At 37.8% G+C, this 18,993-nt stretch overlaps 1 protein-coding gene across 1 annotated transcript in view; it reads right to left on the bottom strand.

Annotated features, from left to right (window-relative positions):
- The window catches only part of ryr2a (ryanodine receptor 2a (cardiac)), a 137,270-nt gene that overhangs the window by 100,573 nt on the left and 17,704 nt on the right, over positions 1–18,993 (bottom strand). The window contains exons 2-3 of the mRNA XM_068306304.1: positions 9,613–9,732; positions 8,381–8,485 (exon numbers count right to left, since the gene is read on the bottom strand). Of these exons, the coding sequence (XP_068162405.1) occupies positions 8,381–8,485; positions 9,613–9,732 (225 nt within the window). The remainder of the gene's footprint in view (positions 1–8,380; positions 8,486–9,612; positions 9,733–18,993) is intronic.

Here is an 18,993-nt window from a genome sequence, read left to right as displayed (position 1 = left end):
GGGGAGTTATCTGCCGGAGCTGCATTTGAAATGAAATGCCTTGAAGGAGTGGCAGTGAATGCAGACAGAGTACAGGACAGGCTTATCGCGGATCTTCTCTCTGTCTCACACACATTTACGACATTTTGTCTTTGAGTTATTAATTGGCTGATGAAACATATGACGTGACTTATCTTTAAAAGCTTCCCTGGAACTTGACAAGCTGAGAATAGTGAGATGAGACCGTTCACACAGCCGTTGATCATCTCCACAAAATTATTACAGTATATGGTTTTCCCTGAAGTTGATGTGATTAAAGGTAGAAGAGCTAAGAAACCATGTTCAACAGTGAGGAACGAAGCAGAGTGATCGCCGCAGACCGTTGTGTCATGAAGTCATCTACATACCAGAGAGCATTGGGTGAGTGCAGCTGGTACAACACAGTGGGAATACTTCACTGTAAAATACTAGAGAAGATTTGTATTTTGTTCTATATGTGCTAAGAAGAGTTTATTTACTTTCTCCACATTTTTATAATGATTTAATATATATTTACTGTTCTTTATACACTTTATTGATTCAGGAAGTGTAACTGTTTTCTATCAATCAGATTTATTGAAAAACATGTCTGCAATTTTCTTGGGCTCCACAAGACCCCATGCTTCCACCGTTAATGCTCACACATAGGCCGTGCATTTAGCATTAGATAAGAGCAGCTCTCTGGGTATGATGGCAGATTGTTCTGTCTGCACCCAGTTCAGTCTGATCTGGGTCTGAGGACAAAACACGGCTGAGGATTTGATGCAAGACAAAACTGCATCCATGTTCCACTCCGCATGGGCAGAAAGGACAAAAAGTGACATAGATATGCACTTTTACACAGGTATGTATCATGCTTTGATTAAACTACATCGTAGAATATGCACACGTGAACGTTACAATCCAGTACTTGTGACTTAAACCCAACCTGCACGGGAGGACACTTCAGACTTCAGGATGACATCACTACTGTCCCCTGACTGACACTTCTCCTTCTCATCATTCATCTTTAATTCTCCTTGGAGCTGAAATACACACTTGTGTTTGAGAAACATGCAACCCTGTGGGTCCATGAGTGCACACAACGTTTTTGATATCAACACCTAGTCCTATACAACAGATCTAACATATATCTCATAGAATTAGGACTAATTTTGTAATAATATTACTACTACTACTACTACTACTACTACTAATAATAATAATAATAATAATAATAATAATAATAATAATAACAATAATGATAATACGTAATAATAATACATGTTATTGAAAGCCTCTGCATGTCTTGAAAGATGGCTTTACAGGGACAAAGGAAAAGCATCAATTTTGTTTGAAAGAGAAAATCTGATAATTTTGGTGTAACTATCGTATCTTCTTTTAGATTATTTTCTGCGATTATTCCAGTAGTACAGTAAACCAGACAAATGACATAAGATTCCATGTTCTACAAGTCCCTCTGCTGCTTGTACCTCACTACAGCGTGATCAATGAAATGCAGCGGTCGTCAGGAGAAGACGTCACTGCAGGCGTTCTGAATGCTGTTTGCCGTGAGCACAAAGGTCACATGTGTCTGTCAGCCTCATAATTCCTCCTGCTGCACTGCAGTCCTTCCTCCTGCTAGGTGACCACACACAACTGCTTCATTTCACACAACACACACAGGAATCAGTGAAACAGCAGTTATGGGATGCACACCGGACTGCAGAGACAAGGTTAGTTATCTCTTTCCTTTGGACCTCGAATTTTCACCAGTGTCCATTTTAGTTTGTTAGATATATCCTTCCGTTGATTTTCATGGAAAAATGTGGAATATGTCTGTGCAAGTACAAAATCATCTTCCAGATAAATTTGTGACATTGCGCTACATGAATAAAACACATTTAATCTGATTAGACAGAATGCCTATTTCCATATCTTCTAAAACCCGTTACCAGGTTCATCAAACGAATAAACACGCAAACGTGTGTGAAAACTGCCAGTTGTGCATTCTCCACATGTTCATGACAGTGACAGCAACAGCTGACATAAGGACATGACAACAGTGACAAACAACACCAACAGTGCGTGAGGCCCACCTACCCAGATTTCCACATCTACATGCTGTGTGGAAATGAGAGAGAGGAGACAGTGAGTTTCCAGTCAGAGAAACACGCCAACAAACATCCATCAGCCAAAACACGCTTGAGGTTTCTGCCATCAATGACGTCACCGCCATCAGGGAATCAGGGAATGATTGATGTTGTTCTCCAGGATGCTGATGTGTAAATAAAGATTTGGTTTGAATGGGAAATGCTTCCATTTGTTTTCAGAGTAAGAACGAGATGAGAAGACCAATATACTGTAAATGTAAATGTCTGTGTTCAGACAGTCAATGAAGAACCAGTTTCATTAACAATGGTGACCTGAACACACACCCATTCACACACACTCACACCTACAGTCAGTTTTAGAGTGGCCAGCTCACCTGTTAGGTGTTTTTGGAGGTGGGAGGGAGCCAGAAACCCTGGAGGGAACTCATGCAGACATGGGGAGAACATGCAAACTGTGCACAGCGAGGCCCCAGGTGGAAATGAGGCAGGACCTCCTCCCTGTGAGGCAACAGCGCTATCCACTGTGTCACCGTAGGATAAGAGATCCCACAGCACCAGTATGTCACTGGAATGGACAACTGGGCCAGCAGGAACAAGTAAACTAGCAGGCATCACGGTCAGGAACGGCTGCTCTTCACATTAGTACATTATAACATCCTCAGGTGGTACCACAACAGAACATGTGACTATTTGGATCATAATATAAAGGTTGTTTATATTGTTTTGTTAAATGTAATGGAGCAATGAGATAAACAGTGTTGTTTAGCAGCAGACATGCTAACAATGCTAACACCCAGCTGCATTGGACACCACTTTTCCTGTAAAGAGTCACAATCCCTGAATCAGAACGGCTGCACGCTGAGTGGAGGAGGGTTCAAACGTGACACAGAACGACCAAATACCTTTTCTGTGACTAATGTTTAAGAAAATATGTGTTTGTGCGTACGTGGGTGGTGGGTCAGAGATCCTGCCTTAACTTCATGAAAACTGGTGGGACTACATTCTACATGTGTTATATGAAATATGAAGAACCCAGCACCAAAGCACTGGCACTGTCTAATTACTGTTTTATTGTGTTTAATGGGTTCAACACAATGTTTCTGTGTCACCATGGAGATTTACTCAGGTGACAGCCTCCACCTGAAGCTTACAGATCTGTCACAATTATATTTGCTATCCTCAGTTCCTCCTCTTCTATACAAACTGTGGAAGTCTGGACCATGTGACACATCCCAGATGTGACTTCACATAGCATCCACCATGATATACCGCGTGTGTGTGTGTGTGTGTGTGTGTGTGTGTGTGTGTGTGTGTGTGTGTGTGTGTGTGTGTGTGTGTGTGTTTGTGAATGGGTGAATGTGAGGCTCTCTGAAGAGGTTTGGGCACCATGAAGGTAAGAAAGCATGCAGTGCGTTTAGCATTTCGATCATTCCATCAGCAGAGATCTACTATGATGGAGAATCTCCACTGACAGTGGAATGAGTGTTTTACTGTCATGTTTCCTTCACTCTGTTTTTTCTATGTATGCATGTCTACAGGGTGAGAGTTGTTTCGAAGTTCTTGCTCCTGTTGAGTTAGTCTACATAGCTGTGAAGAAATAAAGTTTAAGAATTAAAATACTTTACTCTACCCATGCCTATTTAGGCCTGTTCATTTATGCCTTTTTATTCCTGTGCCTATTTATGATTTTCTATGTGTATACGCTTGATGGGTTATCAATTATTCTTTCTATTTGGTGTTGTTCTACTTTCTATGTGCTGGCGCTGCCTTCTGTGTGCTTTTTCTGTGTTCTGTGTACTCACTGTGCTGTGTGCAGCGGAGAAGTTAATTTCCCTGGCAGAACCTCCTTAAGGGATCGATAAAGTTCTACTCTACTCTGCTCTACTCTGCTCTACTCTGCTCTACTCTGCTCTACTCTGCTCTACTCTAGGGGAGAATTGTTTTCCGTTAATGCCACTGTGTAGCGCCATATTTAAACCACAGGATGTCCCCATCGTCCTTCATGGGCTGTAGTCAATGATAAATAGTAGTAGTAGTTTATTCAGTCATCATACATAAAAAAACGCATCAAAGTAAAAGTCCTATGTTCTTATCATTATGAGCCTTCCTTCAGAATTATACAAATTTTAGATCCAAAACAAGGGTGCCCAACACGGTGATTGTGATCAACCGTCAACAGCAGTTCTGGTCAGTCCCTACGGTAGTTTGGGTCGATTACATGATGAAGTACACGAGGGCCTACCATCCATCGCATCACTTCTTTGACATAAAGAGCAGCCAATCAGAGGGCACCTGACTTTTTCTTCGTGCTGGCGCAGACAAGGTGTCAAACCAGCAACACTAACAAGTTAGCTAGCGAATCACAATTTTCAGCCCTTTAGTTTTTGTCTTAAGAAAAAGTCTAAAAATGAGTGGGGGAGCTGGACCAGGTAAGAAAACAGATAGCTCAACTTTCACATGGAATGGGAGGACTTTTTTTTTCCACTAAGACATTTTCGAAGCACGTTTGCCTCATCTGTCAGTCTACTGTCTCGACACAGAAGCAGTTGAAACCTGCAAAACAAAAATCAGCTACACATTTTTAAAGTTATTTTACCACCATTTCACTCAAGTGTCAGAAGTAGATCACCATTCAATAGCATTTCACTGTTACGTACAGAAAACCTAGAAACACCTCTCAGACAATGCTTTTTCTCCTGCACTAAAAATACATTTTGCAGAGTTTGCGAGGGACATAGACTTTGCTCTGAACATTTCATTAATTAATGGCATAAAATGTCATAACATTGATTTTCACAAACAATGGATTGGTGAGTATAATAATCACTTTTGTTTATGAAGTGCATGATTCATTTCTGTTAAATGATTATTGCATTTGTAGGTATTTTAAAGGCTGATCCCCACAGTTCTACACATCAAGAAAAATAAGGTTAAATGAGTGAAAAATGAGTTACACACAAAGCCTGATAATTCATTATACCTCTTGACTTCTAAACTAAAAAAACTAATTTTCCATTTGATATAGTCAATCTGTTGTTTCCAAGATGATCAATCAGGATCCTGTGGATTTTTGTCTCAAAAACTAAATTATAATATTACAAATAGTATATGATATTAATGTATTTTGATTAAACAAAAATAATTCAATCAAATATAATTACACCAAACCATGTTTTGTGAATTTCTAACTCCATTTCAACATTATTCACAAGTTCCTTTAAACATTTTGACAGAACAACGTAAATTTGTCTCATTTGAAAAAGTAACAAATTTTTTACATTTTTAACAAAGGATCATTTTGGATCAATCACCCACTCCACAGGTAGTCACTTAAACCCTGACACAGCCTCTAATTTATACACACTGCCGTCTACTTTGTCAATACGTCTCCAACCAAGAGTAAGCTATGCTTTGTATCCAATACGTCTCCAATTTCATCAATAATTTGTGGTCTACAGTATCAAAGGCTATCTGTAGGTCAGTATGTAAATATCAGTACAGCAGGAGCAATTCTTTCTTCAACACTATTAATGGTATAGGTTACAGGTCTGTGGCCCCTCAATACATTCTAGTCTTCACTTAATAAATGTTTACCAATGAAAGAAACTAATTATTTTAATATAATTTCTCTAGAATTTTTGCCTCACAGTGACAACGTCCCTACTTCATTTCCAACTGGGGCTTTTCCAGGCAGTTTTCAAGTTCTCCATGTGTCAGCAGAGGTTGTCTTTGGGTTCTCCAGCTTACTCCCACCACAAAAACATGTCATGTAGGTGAATCTGTCACAGTAAAACTGTCCAATCTTGTGAGTGTGAGTATGAATGGTTGTTTGTCTTTGCTGTGACCCCGCGATGAGCCAGCATCTCCTCCGGGGGGTACCCCACCGCTCAGCTCCATGGCTCACACCGAGCTACAAGTTCAGTCATCCAGAATATCGACCTGTGTTATCTTGGTCCTGAACAAACCTTTAGAGGGCTTTGGATGTCAACTCATTGCTTGAAATCTCTTCAGACACCATCATGTCGTCCCACATGTCAATGCTGGACGGCTCAACGTTCTCAGATGGATGATCCTCCTGCCTTCAACCGCACAAACCAGACGTTCAACATGCTAACTTGTGTTGTTGTGGACCATGTTTGTGACATCAGGCAAACAGAACATAAAGGTGTTGTTGGTGCGTGTGGATAACCTCTGCATTAGTGAAGGCTCCATTAATGCTGAACCACACCTTCACACGCAATACTTCACACATAAAACCACACTGGATGACAGCAGGGTGACTCCATAGTGAGGGAGTCCAGGTGCATCCGACCTGTCTGCAGTGGTGACTCACCGCCAACTGACATGTGTGACACAGGAGACCCTGAAGACCGAACACGTAACGCTCTAAAACGGTTCTCCTCTGTTCCCAGATGATTCCAGCGTGTTTAAAGAGATGCGCTGCTGACCCCGTCCCAACTTTTACAATATTGTGCATCAAACTGTAGATGTGGACATAATATTCAAGACAATTCAATAAATCTGTTTCAAAATTTTAAATATTTGTGCTATTCTCAACTACATATGGAGTTTAAATGATCTGCAAATTATTGCATAGTGTGTTAATCTATTGTATAAAATATTACGCAGCATCAAAAAAACAGAGAAGGGATTGTCCTGTAATTTCTGTACTGTGAAGCACTTTGGCTTCTAGATATCTGAAGATGACAAAATAAATACATCAGAGTGTGACATATGACCCAAATTACATCATATCAATATATCAATAGTCCATAAGAAATGTTTCGTACATGATCGCATTTGAAAAGATCAAATCAACTGAAGCATAAGTTACATGAAATATTAAAACGTGGAATTTCCAAATGTTTTGACGTAAGAAGCCAACCGATATGTTTTCCATCTGTCACGTTTCAACATATTTGACAGAGATGACGACCCTGAAGAGTCACCTGTCAATCAATATTCCAAGAACAACTGAGATACACTTGAGAAAAAAATCAATTTTAAAAGGCGCAGTAACTTAGCCTGGTTGATGTTTGTGAACAGTTTGATGAATATAATAGTGAACCTCTGAGATGTCCTGTGGACCACACAACTACTTCTGACTTACTTCAAACTTAAGTTTCCTTAGATCTCTAAAAATGCAAATTGTGAAAATGTATCAATGTGGAAAGACGCAACAAATGAAATCAAAGGTGATACAGGTATAAAGTGTGGAGTTATTAAGATGTTACAGACAGGTGGATGGACGCCCTCATCCAGAATACTCCTTCATTGTGTCTGACAGAATAGTGACTTCATCTATGAAGAGAATAATACAGATGCATATTTGAGAACACAATTATTTTCATATTAAAAATAGAATAACACTTTAATAATTGAATAAAACTTGTTCAACACGAGTTGCTCTATAAAGTCTTTTTTAAATTCGATCACTATATCGTGACATATTTCCAAACCTCTGATGGAGTCCTGGGTGTCCAATGAGATAACCGTAAAGACATCTGCTATATTTTCTATCCTGGATATGCCCAGCTCCTCCTGAGCCACAGAACACAACACAGTTCATCTCACGCTGCTGGTTCCTGCTCAGGAGTGGGTGAACTAATGACAAACTGAACGTTTCAGAAGATGAAGATGGTTCTTCAGAAACGACAACAGTAAATACATCCATTGTGTTGGGACAAGCATTCAGGGGGGTGATGATGTTTGGAAACATGATGACATTTCTGCCGTGGCGCTCATGAGCAAGGCACCAGCCCCTTTATAAGCTACTTATTGGGCACACCAAGAAGTAGCTGCCCACCGCTCTACCTCCCCATCACTTGCATGCCTATAGCCGTGCATATATACAATATATATTTTATATATATAAATACACACACAAAGTTCATTCATGTCTTTTCTCTGCGTTGTTTCCTCACAGCAGGAGGTTGTGGGTTCAATTCCTTTCTGTGCCGTTTGTTGGTTCTCTGGCTTCCTTCTGCCTCCAGAAACATTCATTTTAGGTGGACCAATCACTCCAATTGTCCGTATGTGAGAGTGTGTATATGAGTGGGTATCTGTGTGTGTGTCACAGCAATGTGCTGGCAAAGCACACGGGGTGTACCCCACCTCTCACCTGCCAGCTGGGACAGACGCTAGTGAAACCCAAGTCAGTCATCAATCTCCTGTGTGTTTCCTCAGGATGTTAGTCTCTCCTGAAGAACATCCTGCACATGAACGCGTGTCCCTTCTCCCGGTGTGTGTGTGTGTCTCTTCACACCTACCCCCTCGTTCTTCTCCTCGGTGTTGGCCAGCATCTCCTGAAGGGCTCGTACCGACAGCGACTGCTCCAACACGAAGGTGCAGATGGACAGGTCTGGAGGCACGTTCTGAAGGCAACAAACACACTACACATGAGGCTTCACACACTACACATGGATTCACACAGCCCTGATAGTCTGAAGCTGTGAGGCTCATAGGAGTGAATGTGAGGGTACCCCACCTCCCAACCAATGTCATCTCAGGGTCCAGCTTCCTGTGACCCTCAACAGGATCAGTTCAGAAACTGACCGAAAGGTTTTCCTCCAGCCAGTGTCCTGACTGACAAAAACAGTTGTTCCCTACAGTCTGGGTAGATCCCTGTATTTCCACCTCAGTAACACTGTACGCTATAGGTGTACTTTATAAGTGCTTTGTGTTGTGTTGAATACACACTGGTACATTTTCTCATTGTTCATGTGTGGAAGTAAAAGATCCAAGACTTGCACTGAGGTTTATTGTCCTCAAATGTTTCTGCATTTGTTTGAATGAGTTATTGAGCATTAACCTTTGATCCAGACTATAGTCTGTACCACCTTAATAACAAACTGACAAATTTCATTATTGGACAACATGAAAAAAATATAAACCTGGCTATGGAGGTCAGGCCTGGACTGATTTGACTAGACTTGTTCGGACAAAGTTCATTTCTAAACAGCAACAGAGCTTTATTCTAACTGTCTAACTAACTGTTGTCCTTTATGTAGGTATATATGATAATCATACCACCAGGACGTACTACCATTCAACCTAAGTGACCAAATGCTCGTAAATCTGAATAACCAGTGGAAATTTCTAAATTGTGAAGCTGCAAATGTATCTTCATTTACATTACTTCTTTACTTATTATCTTTTTACTTCTCTACGTCTTCTTATTCTTATTATTTATCTTATTTGTTGAGAGTCCATTCTTCCATTTCTCTGACTTACCTCTGATACTGCTGCTGTAATGATGGAAACTTCACCCACTGTGGGATGAATAAAGTTTGATCCTAACCTCAGTCCTCAAAAAACACATTTATCTCCATATATCTCTTACATTACTAAACACTTCATGCAAATTGTCACCAGAATGGCTCCTTGTTGACTGCGTAGGATATTTTGATTTTGTTGTTAAGCGCTCTCCTGAAAGGAGATGGTGGAATCCAAAGGGTTTTCTACTAAAGAATAAATCGAGTATTCAAGTGTGGGTCAGTACCTTGGAGTTGGAAATGGATTCAAGGAAGCAGAGCCTGTTTCCAAAGCCTTCAGCAGCCAGACACAGCTTCTGCTGCTCCTTGTGGATTGTGGTGGAGCACTGCAGGACCACCTCATCGTCCTACACAAACACACATGAAATCATTACAGCCCCCGACTCAGAGACAGGTCGTCTCTGACTGTCCAACGTCAGAACGAGAGAAAATCAACCACCACAGCAACACCTCTTTACACACACACACACACACACACACACACACACACACACACACACACACACACACACACACACACATACACATACACACACACACACGCACACACGCACACACACACACACACACACACACACACACACACACACACACAAGAAACAAGCCCTACAGAAACAACATTCTTGCCTTCTATGGGGAGGGATGGAGAGAATTAGAGACCCAACTAGTCATTTGGAAAGAGTCACAGATTTACCTGAACTACCAATGATTCCACACTGAAATGGACAGAACTAAAACTACACTACTAAAACTACAGTACTAAAACTACAGGACTAAAACTACAGTACTAAAACTACAGACCTAAAACTACAGTACTAAAACTACAGGACTAAAACTACAGTACTAAAACTACAGAACTAAAACTACAGAACTAAAACTACAGAACTAAAACTACAGAACTAAAACTACAGTACTAAAACTACAGAACTAAAACTACAGTACTAAAACTACAGAACTAAAACTACAGTACTAAAACTACAGAACTAAAACTACAGACCTAAAACTACAGTACTAAAACTACAGAACTAAAACTACGGAACTAAAACTATAGAACTAAGACTACAGTACTAAAAGTACAGTACTAAAACTACAGTACTAAAACTACAGACGTAAAACTACAGAACTAAAACTACAATACTAAAACTACAGAACTAAAACTACAGTACTAAAACTACAGAACTAAAACTAAAGTACTAAAACTACAGAACTAAAACTAAAGTACTAAAACTACAGAACTAAAACTACAATACTAAAACTACAGAACTAAAACTACAGTACTAAAACTACAGAACTAAAACTAAAGTACTAAAACTACAGAACTAAAACTAAAGTACTAAAACTACAGTACTAAAACTACAGACGTAAAACTACAGTACTAAAACTACAGACCTAAAACTACAGTACTAAAACTACAGAACTAAAACTACAATACTAAAACTACAGAACTAAAACTACAGTACTAAAACTACAGAACTAAAACTAAAGTACTAAAACTACAGTACTAAAACTACAGAACTAAAACTACAGACGTAAAACTACAGTACTAAAACTACAATACTAAAACTACAGTACTAAAACTACAAAATTAAAACTACAGACCTAAAACTACAGTACTAAAACTACAGAACTAAAACTACAGTACTAAAACTACAGTACTAAAACTACAGAACTAAAACTACAGTACTAAAACTATAGAACTAAAACTACAGAACTAAAACTACAGTACTAAAACTACAGTACTAAAACTACAATACTAAAACTACAGAACTAAGACTACAGTACTAAAACTATAGTACTAAAACTACAGCCCTAAAACTACAGTACGAAAACTACAGGACTAAAACTACAGTACTAAAACTATAGAACTAAAACTACAGTACTAAAACTACAGAACTAAAACTACGGAACTAAAACTATAGAACTAAAACTACAGTACTAAAACTACAGTACTAAAACTACAAAATTAAAACTACAGACCTAAAACTACAGTACTAAAACTACAGAACTAAAACTACAGTACTAAAACTACAGTACTAAAACTACAGAACTAAAACTACAGTACTAAAACTACAGAACTAAAACTACAGTACTAAAACTACAGAACTAAAACTACAGACCTAAAACTACAGTACTAAAACTACAGAACTAAAACTACTGAACTAAAACTATAGAACTAAAACTACAGTACTAAAAGTACAGAACTAAAACTACAGAACTAAGACTACAGTACTAAAACTACAGTACTAAAACTACAGTACTAAAACTACAGAACTAAAACTAGACGTAAAACTACAGTACTAAAACTACAGAACTAAAACTACAGTACTAAAACTACAGAACTAAAACTACAGTACTAAAACTACAGAACTAAAACTACAGTACTAAAACTACAGAACTAAAACTACAGAACTAAAACTACAGAACTAAAACTACAGAACTAAAACTACAGAACTAAAACTACAGTACTAAAACTACAGTACTAAAACTGCAGAACTAAAACTACAGACGTAAAACTACAGTACTAAAACTACAATACTAAAACTACAGTACTAAAACTACAAAACTAAAACTACAGTACTAAAACTACAGAACTAAAACTAAAGTACTAAAACTACAGAACTAAAACTAAAGTACTAAAACTACAGTACTAAAACTACAGACGTAAAACTACAGTACTAAAACTACAGACCTAAAACTACAGTACTAAAACTACAGAACTAAAACTACAATACTAAAACTACAGAACTAAAACTACAGTACTAAAACTACAGAACTAAAACTAAAGTACTAAAACTACAGTACTAAAACTACAGAACTAAAACTACAGACGTAAAACTACAGTACTAAAACTACAATACTAAAACTACAGTACTAAAACTACAAAATTAAAACTACAGACCTAAAACTACAGTACTAAAACTACAGAACTAAAACTACAGTACTAAAACTACAGTACTAAAACTACAGAACTAAAACTACAGTACTAAAACTATAGAACTAAAACTACAGAACTAAAACTACAGTACTAAAACTACAGTACTAAAACTACAATACTAAAACTACAGAACTAAGACTACAGTACTAAAACTATAGTACTAAAACTACAGCCCTAAAACTACAGTACTAAAACTACAGGACTAAAACTACAGTACTAAAACTATAGAACTAAAACTACAGTACTAAAACTACAGAACTAAAACTACGGAACTAAAACTATAGAACTAAAACTACAGTACTAAAACTACAGTACTAAAACTACAAAATTAAAACTACAGACCTAAAACTACAGTACTAAAACTACAGAACTAAAACTACAGTACTAAAACTACAGTACTAAAACTACAGAACTAAAACTACAGTACTAAAACTACAGAACTAAAACTACAGAACTAAAACTACAGTACTAAAACTACAGAACTAAAACTACAGACCTAAAACTACAGTACTAAAACTATAGAACTAAAACTACGGAACTAAAACTATAGAACTAAAACTACAGTACTAAAAGTACAGAACTAAAACTACAGAACTAAGACTACAGTACTAAAACTACAGTACTAAAACTACAGTACTAAAACTACAGAACTAAAACTAGACGTAAAACTACAGTACTAAAACTACAGAACTAAAACTACAGTACTAAAACTAAAGTACTAAAACTACAGTACTAAAACTACAGAACTAAACTACAGACGTAAAACTACAGTACTAAAACTACAATACTAAAACTACAGTACTAAAACTACAAAATTAAAACTACAGACCTAAAACTACAGTACTAAAACTACAGAACTAAAACTACAGTACTAAAACTACAGTACTAAAACTACAGAACTAAAACTACAGTACTAAAACTATAGAACTAAAACTACAGAACTAAAACTACAGTACTAAAACTACAGTACTAAAACTACAATACTAAAACTACAGAACTAAGACTACAGTACTAAAACTATAGTACTAAAACTACAGCCCTAAAACTACAGTACTAAAACTACAGGACTAAAACTACAGTACTAAAACTATAGAACTAAAACTACAGTACTAAAACTACAGAACTAAAACTACGGAACTAAAACTATAGAACTAAAACTACAGTACTAAAACTACAGTACTAAAACTACAAAATTAAAACTACAGACCTGAAACTACAGTACTAAAACTACAGAACTAAAACTACAGTACTAAAACTACAGTACTAAAACTACAGAACTAAAACTACAGTACTAAAACTACAGAACTAAAACTACAGAACTAAAACTACAGTACTAAAACTACAGAACTAAAACTACAGACCTAAAACTACAGTACTAAAACTACAGAACTAAAACTACGGAACTAAAACTATAGAACTAAAACTACAGTACTAAAAGTACAGAACTAAAACTACAGAACTAAGACTACAGTACTAAAACTACAGTACTAAAACTACAGTACTAAAACTACAGAACTAAAACTAGACGTAAAACTACAGTACTAAAACTACAGAACTAAAACTACAGTACTAAAACTACAGAACTAAAACTACAGTACTAAAACTACAGAACTAAAACTACAGTACTAAAACTACAGAACTAAAACTACAGAACTAAAACTACAGAACTAAAACTACAGAACTAAAACTACAGAACTAAAACTACAGTACTAAAACTACAGTACTAAAACTGCAGAACTAAAACTACAGACGTAAAACTACAGTACTAAAACTACAATACTAAAACTACAGTACTAAAACTACAAAACTAAAACTACAGCCCTAAAACTACAGTACTAAAACTACAGAACTAAAACTACAGTACTAAAACTACAGAACTAAAACTACAGTACTAAAACTACAGAACTAAAACTACGGAACTAAAACTATAGAACTAAAACTACAGTACTAAAACTACAGTACTAAAACTACAGAACTAAAACTACAAAATTAAAACTACAGACCTAAAACTACAGTACTAAAACTACAGAACTAAAACTACAGTACTAAAACTACAGAACTAAAACTACGGAACTAAAACTATAGAACTAAAACTACAGTACTAAAAGTACAGTACTAAAACTACAGAACTAAAACTACAGACGTAAAACTACAGTACTAAAACTACAGAACTAAAACTACAGTACTAAAACTACAGAACTAAAACTACAGAACTAAAACTACAATACTAAAACTACAGTACTAAAACTACAAAATTAAAACTACAGACCTAAAACTACAGTACTAAAACTACAGAACTAAAACTACAGTACTAAAACTACAGTACTAAAACTACAGAACTAAAACTACAGTACTAAAACTACAGAACTAAAACTACGGAACTAAAACTATAGAACTAAAACTACAGTACTAAAAGTACAGTACTAAAACTACAGAACTAAAACTACAGACGTAAAACTACAGTACTAAAACTACAGAACTAAAACTACAGTACTAAAACTACAGAACTAAAACTACAGAACTAAAACTACAATACTAAAACTACAGTACTAAAACTACAAAATTAGAACTACAGACCTAAAACTACAGTACTAAAACTACAGAACTAAAACTACAGTACTAAAACTACAGTACTAAAACTACAGAACTAAAACTACAGTACTAAAACTATAGAACTAAAACTACAGTACTAAAACTATAGAACTAAAACTACAGAACTAAAACTACAGTACTAAAACCACAGTTCTAAAACTACAATACTAAAACTACAGAACTAAGACTACAGTACTAAAACTATAGTACTAAAACTACAGACCTAAAACTACAGTACTAAAACTACAGACCTAAAACTACAGAACTAAAACTACAGTACTAAAACTACAGAACTAAAACTACAGTACTAAAACTACAGAACTAAAACTACGGAACTAAAACTATAGAACTAAAACTACAGTACTAAAACTACAGTACTAAAACTACAGAACTAAAACTACAGTACTAAAACTACAGAACTAAAAATACAGTACTAAAACTACAGTACTAAAACTACAGAACTAAAACTACAGAACTAAAACTACAGTACTAAAACTACAGACCTATAACTACAGTACTAAAACTACAGTACTAAAACTACAGAACTAAAACTACAGACCTATAACTACAGTACTAAAACTACAGTACTAAAACTACAGAACTTAAACCATCATGGGAAGACGTTCCGATCAAAGTGAGAACAACATTACAACAAAACAGAAAATTAAAGTCATACATCAGCCAGCAGATGCAGTCCTGTTGGATTTAGGATAGGGAGTGACTGGACCCAAGGTTTATATACCTGAAGGCTTGCGCTGGGTTTTGTAATTACAGGTAGTCCTCAAGATACAAACATTTGACTTAGGAACATTTGTTGATACAAACAGCCAAGCGTCGCCATAACCGACTGCTGCAGTTCCCCTTTCTGCTGTGGACGGAGCTACTGAGGTGGGTGGGTAGGTTGGTGTGTAGGTCGGTAGTACAACTACTAGACAGATATTTGCAACCTGAACGCCGGATGGTGAATGTAATAATAAGATATGATTACATTTTGGTCAGATCCAGATTAACAGACGGCTCCAGGATTTCATTTTGTGTTGAATGTCTTCTAACATTCTAAATGACAGAAAACTAGTGACTTGATTGTACAAACGTGGGAAGCGGCGGGACACATACTCAACTTTACTTTCCACTTGCATTAGTAATGTCAGTAAAACACCAGGGAGCCCCTTTGGAGAGGGCGCTCTCTGTTTCAGAGTTTAAATGCAAGAATCAGCCACACCTGATGTTTACTTCACAAAATAAACCCCTGTCAAACAACCACAAACACGTTCATATGCAATGAATTTACTCAAACGGTATTTGTGACATAAATATCAGGAGTTGAGGATCAGTATTTGATAACTACATGTATCCGTGTTGGCATATATATGTTTATATGTGTGTGTATATATATGTTTATATATTATGATTATACTCAATGAAACCCTTTACTAACTTTATATTTACTATATTCATTGGTATATATAATCATACTTTTGTGGCTTTGCATGTCTTACCTAACATTCTTGATCCAAGGCCAAAAAAACCTATTAAACAGTAATAGTTTGAGTTCCCAGCATCCAGTGTTATGGAGCACCAGGAATTTGAAACACACACAGACACACACAGACACACACACAGTGTGCATGTCATGAGGAGGTTTTAAAAGCTTCACAAAGAGGGAGAGAGTGAGTGTGGAGGAGGGGAACACATCAATGATGATGTAATCTGAGAAAATCAAAGGGCAGAAGAAAACTGAGAGGGAGACACTGATTCGCTGCTTCCCTCAGCTGCTACTTATGACCGCCATTTATTAACAGATCACACCAATTATCACATTTGTAATGTTAATAATTCTTATTGTTAAAGTGAAATCCAGACTCCATTAATATAGTACACTTCACATTTTAATCAGTAAATACAGGTCCTAATGCCAGGTCTACCATTTTAAGAAATGTTTCTGAGACCTCTACGTCCTTGATACATTTTTTCTTGATAAACCTGATTTACGTCAATACAATCAGAATTGTAGATCAGAATTTCACATGATGGATGCAGCAAGATGAGCTTATTTCTTTTGGTTAAATTGATCAGAAATTTAAAAAAAAAAAAAGGCAATTATTTCAAGCTTTACAGTTAATGACTTACTATAAATTACATAAAGGAGAAAGTCATTTTCTACAACAGCTTGTCCTGAGCAGCTCTGTGGGGGGGCTGCAGACTATTCCATGAGACAGGGGTTCACCCCAGACAAGTCACATCCATTCATCACAGGGTCACTCTGAGAAAGGCTGAAAAGATTTCAGTTTGTCATTTTGATTTGGATCAAAATCTCAGTGCAACAGCTCAGAGACAACAAATACAAAGTAAGGAAAACATATATGTAAAACCCTTTGTGTAAAATAAATAAAAAGGTAAATGTACTTCACAGTCAGATGTCATCTTGAACTACAATTGGGAAGTCCAGTCCGTCGTTTAATCCAAACACAAACCTGCTATCTATCTGAACGGGTAAACACATCCGATAGGGAACGGGCGAACACATCCGATAGGACGGGCGAACACATCCGATAGGGAACGGGTAAACACATCCGGTAGGGAACGAGTAAACACATCCGGTAGGGAACGGGTGAACACATCCGGTAGGGAACGAGTAAACACATCCGGTAGGGAACGAGTAAACACATCCGATAGGGAACGAGTAAACACATCCGATAGGGAACGGGTAAACACATTCGATAGGGAACGGGTAAACACATCCGATAGGGAACGGGTAAACACATCCGATAGGGAACGGGCGAACACATCCGATAGGGAACGGGTGAACACATCCGATAGGACGGGCGAACACATCCGATAGGGAACGGGCGAACACATCCGATAGGGAACGGGCGAACACATCCGGTAGGGAACGAGTAAACACATCCGGTAGGGAACGGGTAAACACATCCGGTAGGGAACGAGTAAACACATCCGATAGGGAACGAGTAAACACATCCGATAGGGAACGAGTAAACACATCCGATAGGGAACGGGTAAACACATTCGATAGGGAACGGGTAAACACATTCGATAGGGAACGGGCGAACACATCCGATAGGACGGGCGAACACATCCGATAGGGAACGGGCGAACACATCCGATAGGGAACGGGCAAACACATCCGATAGGGAACGGGCGAACACATCCGATAGGGGACGGGTGAACACATTCGATAGGGAACGGGCGAACACATCCGATATGGAACGGGCGAACACATCCGATAGGGAACAGGCTGTGGAACCTCCCTACAAAGGAGGGAAACATGGTGGGAGTGGGAGGGGACCTGAAGTGATGTTTTGGACTCTTGTCAGACAGTGTGTCCTTGCAATGTCCTGGATGGAAGGAAGTGAAGTCTCAAGACCTCTGATTTTCATCAATGTCCTCCCCACCTACTGCAGGGGCTTCCAGTCAGATGTTCTACAGACCCCTACCCAAACAGAGATGCAGCTGATCAGGACGCTCTCCATAGACTTGCTGTAGAAGGTGGTGGGAATGGGAACGTGTAGGAGTATTCACCTCATCCGGTAGAGATCGTCCATGATCAGGTAGTTGGACTGGGGTGGTCCCAGGTGGTAAACATGGGGGACAAAGTTGTTGTTTTTGTGGCAGTCCAGGGTTTCCCATTCGCCCCTGTGGAGATGTTTTTAACCACGTTCTTCCTCCATGCACTTCTGAATGTATTCAGACACAGACTCACTATACCCCTGAATGTCTAGCTGACTCAATCATGTCCCAAACTTTGTACTCAAAACCATTCTGTAGTGCTTCCATAGCTCCTGCAGGCCAAACCATCATATATACAGCATATAGGATGGCTTGTCTGTCTGTCCATCAGCTCTGTCCCACCATCCATCTATCCATCCATCCATCCATCCATCCATCCATCCATCTAACCATCCTTTAGATAGCATGTGGAAGATGACCTAATGATGACTCTGCTGTTTTTTTAATTATTAAAGGGGTTGTCCTTCTGGAGGAGAGAACTCCTGTATTGGGTCTCCTGAGGACAGGTGATGTTCAGGTATAAGTAGGAACCATTGGCTGGATTAGTTTCTGT

The sequence above is a fragment of the Antennarius striatus genome, chromosome 21, assembly GCF_040054535.1.
Source record: "Antennarius striatus isolate MH-2024 chromosome 21, ASM4005453v1, whole genome shotgun sequence".
NCBI classification, from domain to species: domain Eukaryota; kingdom Metazoa; phylum Chordata; class Actinopteri; order Lophiiformes; family Antennariidae; genus Antennarius; species Antennarius striatus.
Note: the sequence above shows the minus strand (reverse complement) of the source record. Positions and strands in the feature narration are given on the sequence as shown.